The sequence below is a fragment of the Dasypus novemcinctus genome, chromosome 11 (genome assembly GCF_030445035.2).
Source record: "Dasypus novemcinctus isolate mDasNov1 chromosome 11, mDasNov1.1.hap2, whole genome shotgun sequence".
Taxonomy (NCBI): Eukaryota; Metazoa; Chordata; class Mammalia; order Cingulata; family Dasypodidae; genus Dasypus; species Dasypus novemcinctus.
The window spans coordinates 11,502,054-11,515,882 of NC_080683.1; the positions used below are offsets into that span (position 1 = coordinate 11,502,054).

A 13,829-nucleotide genomic window follows, 5' to 3' on the forward strand; every position below is an offset into this window, starting at 1 on the left:
ACCCTTTAGTGGCTTCTTGCCACTCTTGGAAGGAAATTTAAACTTTGTCCCACGACCCTTCGGGACCTGTGTGATCTGGTCCTTGGCTGCTCATGCCAGGTCCCTGGGGCTCACTAAGCTCGGGCCGCCCTGACTTTCTGTCACTGGAATATACGAAGCTCCTTCAAGGCTCAGCATCTTTGGTTTTGCCATGTCCAGGCAGAGGACTGCTCTCCCCCAGCCCTTCACAGAGTGCAATGTTCTTTTTCTCACTGCCTTCCCTTTTTCTCACCTCCAGCCCTCTTGCCCCTGCCTCCAACTTACCCAACTCCACCTGCTTCACCTGGGCATGTCTTCCTCAGCACCCAACTTAAATGTCATATATTTTAGGAAGTCTCCCCAAGGTATCCCCATTTCCCCCACCGTGGCTTAGGTAGTGCCCCTCAAGGTAGAGACAACTGTTCTCCTCTCCTCCTTAAAAGCAGAACCATAATATTTAGCAGAGCAAATGGCTGCAGCTAAAAAAAATACATTTTCCAGGCTCCTTTGCAGCTATGTGTGGCCATGTGATCAGGTTCTGGCCAATGAGATGTGTTGTTTGGAATTTCCAGGAAATGCCCTTAAAAGGGAGGGTTATTGGTCCCCTTCTCCCTCCTTTTTCTCCACCCAGCTCCTATTTATATAGCACGCCCCTTTAAAAAAAGTTCACTGCGAGGCCCTCTTCTGGCTTCACCAAATCTCCACCCTTGCACCCAGCCTCCACACGGCAGGCATCCCCTTCCCGAAGGGCAGTCGGGATTGTATAAAACAAAGTGTTATTCACTGCTGCGAGTAAATTTTTAGCATTTTAGCAGCAGCTCAGCGAGAAGTGCCAAAGGCAGAGTCATGCAGGGAGGGCGGGAAAGCTGGGCCGGAGCCTTTCATTCTGCCTGGTGGGTTGTGGGGTGGCAATTGGTGGAATTCATCTTTGGGCGAAGAGTAGGGTCTGCCTGGTGACTAAGGGCAGGTCGCTGTCCTAGCCAGAGGACAGGGAGGGTGCCAAGGCCTGGACATGCCAAACAGTGCCGTGCTGGGGAGACACTGAGGAGCCCAGAAACAAACGGCTCGTGGGCCTCGAGGCCAGGCTGGCCAGCTCTGTGCCCACCCCCCTCCGTGGTGGGGCTGGTGGGCTACGCGGGCGCTGCTGCTTGGCGGGCTGCTCATTCCTTTATGGGACCAGGTGCATCCATTCACAAAGAGCCCTGGAACAGCTCTGCTCACGCGGGGCCCTGGCGACTGTGGGAGGAAACTCCCAGGCCCCGGGAACTGGGGTTTGTCAGAGCTTCCAGGGGTTTCCCGGGGCCCCAAGGCAGAAGCCGGCCCTGCTCTCTGTGTGGCTACCTCGTGTTGCGGGGGAGCTAGACAGACCATTCGGACCCACTCTGCCCACTGCAGGGGCTGTCACGGGTGCCCGAGGGAGGACAGGAGCCACAGACCTGGCTTCCGGGGAGGTGCCGATGCCGCCCTTCTCCTGGCTGGGAGGCGTCGGGCAAGGTGAGGACGGGATTTTCCTGGCATGCACATCACTGCAAAAAACAAACCGACAAAGCCAAAGGTCTGGGAGATTTCAAGAAGAGAAATTCAGGACTTACATTTAGAAGCCACGCACCCTCTGTCTTGAATGGTTTAAACCTTAATTTTCAGCCTTGGAGCATTGCATGCGTTGGCTGCAGAAGTAAAACAACGATAATTACACCTGCCACTTAGAGACCCCATCACCCCAGGCCCTGGGAAAGCACCCTGAAAACATCATTTCATTTAGTCTCTCAAGAGCCTCAAAGGTGGATGTCATTATCCCCTTTTATAGAAGAGAAAACTGAGGCTTAGGCAGGTCCAAGGCATTCTACAAGTTATCCAGCCAGTGAGTGGTAGAGCCTTGATTTAAACACACCTCTGAGACTTCAGACCCATGCTTTGAGCCATGATGCTGGACTCTGTGGCGTTCTGAGGAAGCACATGCTAGAGACGACGTGGCCCATCGCTGACCACACTGTGTGGCCCTGGGTGGGGCCAGCTGGCCAGCTCCATGCTGCTGAGGGAAGAGTCAGGTCATGCTGATGTCTCTGTGTCTTCTCGTCTTCTCTTTAGGAAGCACTGGGAACTGAACCTGGGACCTCTCATGTGGGAGAGAGGCGCTCAATCACCTGAGCCACCTCAGCTCCTTGATTTGTTGTGTCTCTCATTGTCTTTCCTCATTGTGTCTCTTTGTTGCACCATCTTGTTGCGCCAGCTCACTGTGCCTGCCTGTTACGCCAGCTCGCCTTCTCCAGGAGGCACCGGGAACTGAACCTGGGACCTCCCATGTGGTAGGCAGGTGCCCAATTGCTTGAGCCCATCTGCTTCCTGCTGATGTACTTTTGTGCCCATATAACAAGGCTGCCTGGTGCATCCCCCTTGCTTTGGACTCCTGGAAGTTTGTAAACCGCGGAACCAAGCAGTGCCCCTTGAGGGGTGAAGAGGCCAGCGGGCAAATCTGGCCCAAGATGTCGGTTTACTCCACGTACCCCCAATGACACAGGGCCTTATTTAAGTTGTGGCTCTAAGGATTCAGTGACGGGACCCTCTCCCTCGCCTTGCGATGGTTCTGCCTAGAGACAGTGTTAGAGATGGAAGATACTGAAGCGTCGCCTGGTGAGAACGCTCCTTTTAGAGACGGGAGCTCAGGCTAGGAGTGGGCCAGGGCTAGAGAGAGGAGCGCTGGCTTTGCCAGAATTACCCCACTCAGTGCAAGGCATCCCACGGGCCTGGGACAACCTGCTAGTCTTGCCTACGAGTATAGCCCTGCCCTGGCTCCTGCCTTCCCCCATTCCATCTCAGCTCGGGGCAGGGCCTCTTACCCTGGACCTGCCTGCACATGCTCAAGACTCGGGGACAAACAAAGAGGAAGGAAATCAGAGTCCAGGGCACGCCCCCTCCCCGCCTTTGACACTCCTGTCCTATCAGTGCAGAGAGTGCACTGTGCCCTTGGGAGCTGAGGATCTTTGGGGTCTGGTGAGGGCTGTTGTAAGACCAGAGACAGCCACAAGGTGGCAGACTCCGCACCCTTTTCTTTGGAAAACCATGGCCAATTCTTGCGATATTCCCATCTTGCCTGGTGCTTCAATTACAGCTGAGTCAAGGTCAGTCTGGAAGCTATAGCAAGTCTTGCAAGACCAAGTCATTGGCACACAAAATGGCTCATTAATCCAATGGTTTCCCAGTGGAGACTTTTCTCAGATTCAAGGGCTAATTCACAGGCAGCGAAGTTGAGGGTTGGGAGTGGGTGGAAGAGGGGAGAAATGAACTATGGGTGGGAAGAAAGCTTTAGGGGCCATTTCTGAAAAAAACTGACCCTCTTGTGTGCTGTTACGTCTACATGGTCACCTGAACAACAACGCATTCATTAATCAACGCTCTCTGAGCATGTTATCTGTGGTGTGGCCGACACTGCTAGGTGCCGGGGATACAGAGGTAAGCACGTCCCTGCCTTGGAGGAGACAGGAGGAAACAGGTTGTACAGTGGGGGAGATGGCACCTCAGCTGATGGGGCACCCAGCACCTCTGCAGAGGCCCAGCTGTCCAGCACATTGCCTGAAGTGGCTCGTGCAGGAGGACGGCACAATGTGAAAATTTGGGGCTCTCGAGGGAATGAATCCCCTGGTCCCCAAGCTGCTGGAGTGTCCTAGCTGGGCTTCTCTAACCCTCAGCGTCACACCAGGAATGAACTTTGCCGTGCCTCTCTCCTGACCAAGCAGCCTTTGACACTGAATTCATTTCTCATATTAATATTCCTTTTGGAGAAAGAACACACTAGCCATCAGAATGAATGACCTATTTCTTAATTAGGATGAATAAGCCACATTAATAATAATTAGGCCTCCTGGGTTACCAGTCAGAGGGCTATGAATTTAGTTAGTGTAATCGGCTTCCAGGACCTAAGCGTCCCTGGGAAGTGGTGGAATCAGGTTTCTTTCACAAGTCAAGAAGCAGAGGCCCAGTCCCCTGTGGCCTGCAGCCAGACACCATCAAGAGTGGCCACTCTGGAGCGTCACCTGAAACAGATGGGGGTTTATCTCCTGCTCCAGCAGCTCTTAAATGGCACTGGAACATTTATCTGCTCATAGAATGATAGTGTCAGAGAGACCTTGATGCATCTTATGATAAGAGAGTCCCAAAGTAGGCAGCTGACTTGCCCAAGGGCACATTGGTGGAAGGGCTGTGGTTGGAATTCCTATGATTCACCCTTTGTGAAACTCTCAACTGAGCTTCTACAGGTAACGGGTTTAAGATGTGGGGATCATGTCAACATTCCAGGAATGGGAAGCGGACTTGGCCCAGTGGTTAGGGCGTCCGTCTACCACATGGGAGGTCCGCGGTTCAAACCCCGGGCCTCCTTGACCCGTGTGCAGCTGGCCCATGCACAGTGCTGTTGCGCGCAAGGAGTGCCGTGCCACGCAGGGGTGTCCCCGCATAGAGGAGCCCCACGCACAAGGAGTGCGCCCCGTAAGGAGAGCCGCCCAGCGCAAAAGAAAGTGCAGCCTGCCCAGGAATGGCGCCGCACACAGGGAGAGCTGATGCAGCAAGATGATGCAACAAAAAGAAACACAGATTCCCATGCTGCTGACAACAACAGAAGTGGACAAAAAAGAACATGCAGCAAATGGACACAGAGAACAGACAACTGGGGTGGGGGAAAGGGAGAGATATAAATAAAATAAATCTTTAAAAAAAAACCCAAAACATTCCAGGAATGCCCAGAGACAGGGCAGGTGGATGAATGCTGAGGGCGGAGTGTCCTGACCACTGGATTCCCAGGGGGTTCCCTGGGAAGGTCTTCCCAGTTGCTAGTCCTCAGACCTATTCTATGGTGGACACTCACTCAGAGATGCCGGCAGGTGAAAACTGGCAGCAGAATGGACTCATGGACAAGCAATAGAGTGGTATTCTTGGCTGATATGGAGTGTGGGAGAAAGGGAAAGAATTGTAGAGAGAAAGATTTAAAAAAAAGAAAGAGTAAGCGAATGTGAAGTCATGTACTAGTTAGCCAAAGGGGTGCTGATGCAAAGTACTATAAATCTGCTGGCTTTTATAAAGAGTATTTATTTAGGGTAAAAGCTTACAGTCACAAGGCCCTAAAGAGTCCAACTCAAGGTACTATAAGAGGTACTTCCTCACCCAAAGTCTGCTGCTATGTGTTAAAGCAAGATGGCGGGCGATGTCTGTGAGGGCTCAGCCTTCCTCTTTCCTCTTAAGGCTCCGTGATCCCCGTTTCTTCCCATCTCAGCTGTGGGCTGGCATCGGGCTCGTTTCTTTCTGGGCTCAGCTGCTCTGTTTTCTTCACAAGGTCAGCTGTAAACTGTCAGACGAATGGTTCAACTCCCTTCCTGGGCCACAGGATCCTCTTCTCTGTCTTCGGAGCTGCCTCTCTTCCTTTGTATTCTTCTTCTCTGCTCTGTCTATTTCTGTGTGAGAGTCTGTTTTATCAGCCCACTAAGGGGGCTGGGACTCAGTGCTGAGTCACACTCTAATGACTTGGTTGAATTAAAGACCTCATCTTAACAGAATTTAATCAGACATCTCTGTGGAATCTAATATAATCAAAGGGTTATCACACCCAGAGGAAGAGACCAGTTTACAAACATAATCAATATGCCTTTTTTGGAATTCATAAATAATATCAAACTGCTACAGGAGGGAAGAAAGGTAGATAGAGCAAGAAAGTGGAAGAAAAGGATGGAAAAAGAAGGGAGTGAAGCAGCAGGCAGGGATAGGACAGGGGAGTGGAAAGAGGTGGGAAGGCAGGAGGAAACCTATTGAACATGGAGTGGGAAGGTCTGGGTTTAAGTCGTAACTCTATCTTAGCTCCAGGCAGCTAAAAGAAAAGTCATGGTCCCATGCTAAGCCTCAGTTTCCTCGTTTATGAAACAAGGGGTTGGTTTGAACTTACGGGTTCTCAGTGGCAGTGCTGTGGGGGCAGGAACAGCCCATCATACACTGCAGGAGGTCCAGCCACCTGGCCCCAACCTTAAAGGCCAGTAGCACCTCCCGCCCCACCCAGCAGTCATTGTGGCCTCCAAATAATTGTCCTCCAAATAATTTAGCAAATAAAAATACAGAACACGCAGTTAAATTTGACTTTCAGATAAACAAATCCCTCTTTGGTGTAAGTATATCCCATGTAATGTTCGGGACATACTTACACTAAAAACGATTCATTGTTTATCCGTTTCGCCCGCATTTCTAAATACCTCCTAGGGGTGGTAGTTTCCACTAAAACGCACTGCTAGGCGATCTAGCTTTGCCACTCCAGGCTTTCGTGGGTCATGGGGTGGAGGGAGATGGAGACTGAGGAGCAACGCTGGGTGCTGGGCCAGGCTGTGGGGGGCGGGAGAGCCAGCCCCCAGCGCCCCCCACGCTCAGATGGGAAGCGCCATCTCTCTCTGCCGTGTCACTCCCTAAGATGGAAATCCTGGCCCGGGCCTGGGGGTCAACATTCTATTTCCCCCCTCCCTCTGGGCTAAGAGAGCTACCAGGCAAGCCCCTGGATGGAGGAAGATTCTAGAAGCCCTCATTCCAGATCCAGATACTTGGAGGGCTCCCTCACCGTGCAGTGCATAGTCCTGTGCTTCACTAGAATTCCCTTCAGCTGAAGGTTCAAGCATTCCTCTCCCACAAAAGCCACAAGTAACGTCGTCTCTTGCCGTGCAGAGGCCAGCCGGCCTGGCCCGAGGCCCTGTGTAGACGCCTCGGCGAAGCCAGTTTGTGAGCACAGGAGGCCAGTTGTTACCCGTGAGGTCTCAGCCCCATCTGCCCTCCCTGAGCGACTCTGTGAGGTACTGTAAAGGCTGCAGAGAAGCCAGTGAAAGGCTTTCTGCCTTCAGGGGGCTTCTCTTAGGTAGGGGGACAATGTACACATGCACACAAGGCCACAGCAGTTCTACTACAGGAGCCAAACGACAGGCTGGGCAAGTCATCACCAGCTCCCGGCCTGGCGGGGCAGCACCCGGGCTGAGCCGCGAGACCCGCGTTCAAGTCTTGGCTCTGCTGGGGACGCTGAGCTGCGTGACTCTGGCCGGCTCTGTTTCCTCATCCGATGTGGGAATACCACTGTGAGGATTAAGTGATGAAGGAAAGGCATCTGTTACACCTGCATAGTGGGCACATAGTACATCGCCATGAATCACGTGTTCATTACCTGGAGGGTGACGTCAGGGAAGGCAGCCGCCTGGGCCTACAAACCACCTGCCGTGACCTGCTCGCAGGGCTCTGGGTCGCAAGGGTGGGCGGTGGACTCGTAGACAACCTCCCTGGGAAGGCCTGACACACTCTGGGACACTCCGAGGCTCTCAAAGGGGTCCCTTTTGTCACCCTCACTCAACGCTGCCCCGTTTAGCCACTGAGGAGATGGACCCGCACACCGACTTTGCCCAGTCCCGGGGAACTCAAGACCTGAGGGCCAGCAGGCGCTGGAGGCAGAGAGCAGACCCTGCGGCTCCTGGCCCTTCCTCGGGATCCCAGCGTGGCCTCCTTCCTCACAGGCCCGCTTTCCCCAGGGGGCAGGAAGGGCAGAGGGTTGGGGGCCTCTGAGCACGGCAGCCCCAGGACCTTGCACGTCCTCAGGAGACTGCGGTGAGATTTAAGGGGAGACAACCAGAGAGAAAAGCCGGAGTCGCGGCCACAGCTCCCGCCCGCTGAGCCCGGCGAGCTGGCACTGGGCTCTGAGGCCAGAGATGGTTTCAGGATGACGCCTTGACCAGCCTGGAGCAAACCAGCTGCCCTGTGGGACCAGAGGCCGTCGCGCCTTCTCCCTGCCAGGGGCTCTGGGTGCAGGTGGCTCACCTCTCAGGGAACCGACCCTCCCGAGAGGCCTCCCTGTGATCTTCTGGGAACACTGCCTGTCCTCTCCTGTAGGAAACCAGCCAACCACTGCATTTTTCTGCAAGCCTCGGGCATCTGAAATGGTGAGGGCCAATAACAGTGGATCCAGTTGTAAGGAGCTTGTGCTAGCGGCACTGACAGAGCTGGGTTCAAATTCTGATCTCACCATTTGTTAGCTGTGTGACCCTGGGCAAGTTACTTAACTGCTCTGAATCTGAGTTTTCTCATCTGTAAAATGGGGACAATAATAATATCTAGTTGGTACATTTGTTCAGTGCCTGGCCCAGGAAGGCCCTCTATACATGGCAGAGCTTATTACGACTGTGAAAGAAGAAGGCCTTGGAGAATTTAAGAATATCCGCAACTAATCCTCCACTGTTGGCTGTTCCTAGAGAATGTGCGAGAAGCCAACATGCACTGGGACACGGTCTCCTTCCTGCCTCACCCCTGCTAGAGGTTTGTAGGCTCTTTACTGCCAGCATGCCAAAGCAAATGGCAGGTGACTTCTTTGTCAGAAGAACCTCTAGGCCTCGCTCTTTCAAATCTGCAGCAGGGACACTCTTCCTCTTACCTGCTATCGTAAGCCTCCCGCGGGCAAGTCTTGGGAGCCAATCTAACCTGCGGGCAGCGTACTTGGGGGTGCAGCCCACTCGCAGCTGAGGGCCCTTAACACTGGGCAGGGCCCTCAGTTTTCTCTGTGAGCCCTACCCAGAAGAGGGCATGAAAGGGCCTGAAGAATGCCCTCCAGGGGTCCACCCGCCAGCCATTTCCCCAGAGACCCTCCTTCCACCAGCCATCGAAGGCGTTGGGGTGGAGCTCCAGGAGCAGGGCTTGGGGAGAGCTCCTGTTGGTGATCTGACACACACATTTAAAATCTAAGGTTCTGCGCTTCAGAGTTAAGGATCTCCTGGCAAGCACAGCCTGTTTCTATCTTGCAGTCTTGGATGCAGTGACTCTGTTTACTGTGTCCTTTCCTGACAGCCCAGCCAGCACACATGCAAATGCACACAACCAACACACACGCATACGTGCTTCATTATCTTTGAAACAAAAGAAAAATTAGAGATGGGGCTTCCTATTTGCTGGGCAGGACATTTCCACCAGGAGGAGCTGGGTAAGAAATCAGAAAAGAGGCTGGGAAACGGCCTCACAGTTCAGAGGAGAGCTTATTTGCACGTGGTGGACATTCAGAACGGAGCCAGAGCAATGAGTTGGGGAGCTCTGTTCCCTTGGGTGGCCTGGACCAGTGGTTTTCATACACGCTCTGTGGGGTCTCCTCGTTTCAGGGAGGGACCCCTCAGGGGGAAGAGGGCAGACGCACATGTCTCACAGACTCAGGTGCCCATAGAGAGTTAGCAGGTACCCACGCATATTAGTTTTCTAGGGCTGCTGTGACAAAGTGCCACAAACTGGGTGGCTTAAAATAACAGAAATTAATTTCTCTCCCAGTTCTGAGGCCAGGAATCTAAAATCAGGGTGCTGGAAGGAGTGGTTCCTTCTGGAACCTCTGAGGGAGAATTCGCACCAGGCCCTTATCCCGGCTTCTAGTGACTAGTGGCAGTTCCTGGAGTCCCGTGGCTTGGAGATGCATCACTGCGATCTCTGCCTCTGTCGTCACATGGCTTCTCTGCGTGTCAAACCTCCCTCTCCCTTTTCTCATGAAGACACCAGTCATTGGATTTAGGCCCCACCCTAAATCCAGGATGATCTCATTTTGACATCTTTAACTTAATTACATCTACACAGCCCTATTTCCAAATATGGTCATGCTCGTGGTATGTGAAGGGGTTAGGACTCGGACATATCATTTTGAGGGACACAGTTCAACCCACTGCCATCTGCCCTCTGGCTTCCTAAAATTTCATGTCTGTCTCATGTGCAAAATATATTCACCCCATCCCAACGTCCCCAGAAGTCCCAACCTATTACATCACCAGCTATAAGTCCTAAATGTCATCAGTTTAGAAGTGCAAAATATTGTCATTTAAATCAGATATTGGTGAGACTTTGGTTAGGATCCATTCTGGGATGAAATTCCCCTCCATCTGAGGATCTGTGGACTTGAGAACCTAGAAAACAAGTTATCTGCTTCCAAAATACAATGTTGGGGCAGGTATAAGATAGATACTCCCATTCTAAATGGGTGAAATTGGAAGAAATGATGAGGTTTCTGGTCCCAAGCAAGTTTGAAGCCCAGTAGGGGAAATTCCATTAGGTTTCAAGGCTTGGAAATAATCCTCCATGGCTTGATGCTTTGCATTCTTGGCTGATGGAGGCTCCATCAGTTCCTGCAACTGGGCCCACTTCTCTGGCTTCTGTCTCTGCAACCACAGTTCTGTCCTTGGAGTCATTCTTCCTTTCTCAAGAAGGGAAGCATGTGGTTGTAGCCAAGTAGTTCTATCAGGCTTTTTCTTGCCTGTAGAATTTTGGGAGTCTTACAACATCTTTCATTTTGACCAGTCTCTGTCCCTTCCAGACTAAGCTGCCTGTGTTTCTGCTCGTATAACCCTTCTCCAAAATCTTGTCTCCTGTATAATTCACAGTGTGTATGCCATTAGACAAGAGGGTTCTCCACAGATCCTTTCTGACAACCCCATCTCTCTCTATTCCTGACTTCTGCTGAGATATGTCATACATCTAATCTGTTCAGCAAAAGGTTAAGGTTGTCCAGTCACACTCTTGGCCCTTCTTCCAGAGTATGTTTTTTTAACAGTGAATTTCCTCATGTTAGCATCCTTTGCAATCTGGGTAGGCTGATAACATCCAAAATCATCAAGTGCTGGTTCCTTTTTGCATAACAGTTCCTTCCTCAATTGATCTCTTTCCTCTCACATTTTGCTATAAACAGCAAGGAAAACCTAGGCTGAACCTGAAACACTTAGAAATTTCCTCTGCTAAATATTCAAGTTTATTGCTTGCAAGTTTTTCTTTCCACCCAAGATAGACCAAAATTCAGCCAAGTTTCTGCTACTTTATAAGAAAAATTGCCTATCCTCCAGTTTTCAATAACATGTTCTTTATTTTCTTCCGAGACTTTATCAGAAACACCTTTGAGGTTTATATTTCTACCAACATTCTGGTCATAATATATGTGTTCTCTAAGACAACATAAGTTTTCTATCCCATGCTCTTCATTTCCTTCTGAGCCCCCACCAGAATCACCTGTTTAAAAAGATTTATGTTACTTATTCCACGCCCCCCCCACCTTGTTGTTTATGCTTGCTATCTGCTCTCTGTGTCCATTCACTGTGTACTCTCTGTGTCTGCTTGTCTTCTCTTTAGGGGGAACTGGGAACTGAACCTGGGTCCTTCCATGTGGGAGAGAGATGCTCAATTGCTTGAGCCACCTCTGCTCTCTGCTTTGTGGTGTCTCTCATTATCTTTCCTCTTTGTATCTCCTTGTTGTGTCACCTAGGTGTGTCAGCTTGCCGTGCCAGCACATCACACCGGCTCATCATGCCAGCACACGGTCTTGCTCGTCTTCTCCAGGAGGCACCAGGAATTGAACCTGGGACCTTCTATGTGGTAGGTGGGAGCTCAATCGCTTGAGCCACACCCATTTCCTGGAATCACCTTTAAAATCCATATTTCTATCAACTGTCTCTTTAAGGCAATCTAGGTTTTTACTTTCATGTGCCTCAACATTCTTCCAACCTGTACACATTATCCAATTCCAAAGCCACTTTTAGGTATTTGTTAAGCAGCACCCCAATTTCTTGTACCAAAACTGTATTAGTTTCCTAGGATTACTATAACAAAGTTTCACAAACTGCGAGACTTAAAACAACAGAAATGTATTTCTCTCAGAGTTCTGGAGGCCAGGTGTCTGATAACAAGGTATTGGCAGGGTTGGTTCATTTTGGAGGGAGAATCTATTTCATGCCTTTCTCTCTCTTTTTTTTTTAAGATTTATTTTATTTATTTCTCTCCCCTTCTCCTCCACCCCTTGTCTGCTCTCTGTGTCAACTTGCTTTGTGTTCTTTTGTGCCCACCTGCACCCTCGGTGCCACTGGGAAACTGTGTCTCTTTTTGTTGCGTCATCTTGCTGTGTCAGCTCTTGTGTGTGTGGCATCACTCCTGAGAGGGCTGCACTTTTTTCACGTGGGGCGGCTCTCCTTGCAGGGCACACGCCTTGCGTGTGGGGCACCCCCACGCGGGGGTGTCCCTGTGTGGCATGGCACTCCTTGTGGCAGCTCTGCGCATGGGCCAGTTCACCACACAGGCCAGGAGGGCCTGGGGTTCAAACCCTGGGCCCTCCCGTATGTTAGGTGGACGCTCCATCAGCTGAGCCTCGTCTGCTTCCCTCATGCCTTTCTCTTAATTTCTGGTAACTCCTGCAATCCTTGGTTTCCTGGGCTGTAGATGCATCACTCCAATTTCTGCCTCTGTGTTCATATGGTCTTTCCTCCTGTGTCTCTTTGTGTCAAACCTTCTCCTCCTTTTTCTTATAGGATGACAGTCATTGACTTTAGAGCTCAACCTAAATCCAGGATGATCTCACCTCAACATCTTTAACTTATTTACATCTGCAAAGACCCTACTTCCAAGTAAGGTACCAGGGGTGAGGACTTGAGGATGTCTTTCTGGCAGACACAATATAACCCACTACACCAAGTCAACACACACGGGGGGGCACATATTAGACACCAACGCTAAGCTGCCTGCATTGCCCAGAGTGCTACAGCTATCTAATTACACCAGGTTAGCCAAACAAACACACCTTGCCAGTTGTTGACCCCTGATGTATGGAGCTCAGATACAACTGGTTTTCTGAAACTAGAATACAAGCCAGGACCCTGCTACTGAGGGCAGAACCCTGCCCAGCCAGGCAAAGGAGGGCCCACTAACTGGCCTTTTTTTTCTTTTATTTTTTTTTTATTTTTTTATTTTTTTAAAGATTTATTTATTTATTTAATTTCCCCCCCTCCCCTGGTTGTCTGTTCTTGGTGTCTATTTGCTGCGTCTTGTTTCTTTGTCCGCTTCTGTTGTCGTCAGCGGCACGGGAAGTGTGGGCGGCGCCATTCCTGGGCAGGCTGCACTTTCTTTTCACGCTGGGCGGCTTTCCTCACGGGCACACTCCTTGCGCGTGGGGCTCCTCCACGCGGGGGACACCCTTGTGTGGCACAGCACTCCTTGCGCGCATCAGCACTGCGCATGGCCAGCTCCACACGGGTCAAGGAGGCCCGGGGTTTGAACCGCGGACCTCCCATATGGTAGACGGACGCCCTAACCACTGGGCCAAAGTACGTTTTCCTTTTTTCTTTTAAATATGCTTTTATTTTAGAATAGTTTTAGATTTATAGAAAATTCATGGCAGCTCCTATACTCTGCACATTCCTCATTGTACATTCCTATAATAGTATGATACATTTGTCACAACTAATGAACCAATATTCATACATACTTGGTTCAGATTTCCTTAGGTCTTGCATAATGTTCTTTTTCTTCTTCTTCTATTCTAGGATCCCATCCAGGATATCACATTACACTGAGGTCCCCCTGCCCTCCTCTAGTCTGTGACAGTTTCTGAGATTGTCCTTGTTGTGGACGACTTTGAAGAGTACTGCTCAGGAATTTTGTAGGCTGTCCCTTAACTTGGACTTGTCCGATGTTTTTCTCATGATTAGAGTGTGGTTATGGGGTTTTGAGAACAAGAGCCTAGAGGTAAAGTGCTGTTCTTATCACATCATATCAAGAGTACTGTCAGGTTTTTTTGTTTTTTTTTAGGAGGTACTGGTCATTGAACGAGGACCTCATCCATGGGAAGCAGGTGCCCAACCACTTGAGCTACATCTGCCCCCTGTTTTTGTTTTTAAACAGCTCTATACCACATTTCCAACACGAGAGCCCAGCTCCATTTCAGAGTCACAGGATAGCTCCTTGGCGATGAAGGCTGAGGTCCCGCTTCGGCTGCCCTGGCCTCTGGCATGATTGTACCAAGTCTGAGTGAAGGA

The 13,829-nt window shown here is 50.7% G+C and overlaps 1 protein-coding gene across 1 annotated transcript in view; it reads right to left on the minus strand.

Moving 5' to 3' along the window:
* The window catches only part of KIF6 (kinesin family member 6), a 484,487-nt gene that overhangs the window by 11,141 nt on the left and 459,517 nt on the right, over positions 1-13,829 (minus strand). The window contains exon 20 of the mRNA XM_058306677.1: positions 1,455-1,544. Coding sequence (XP_058162660.1) covers positions 1,455-1,544 — 90 coding nt within the window. The remainder of the gene's footprint in view (positions 1-1,454; positions 1,545-13,829) is intronic.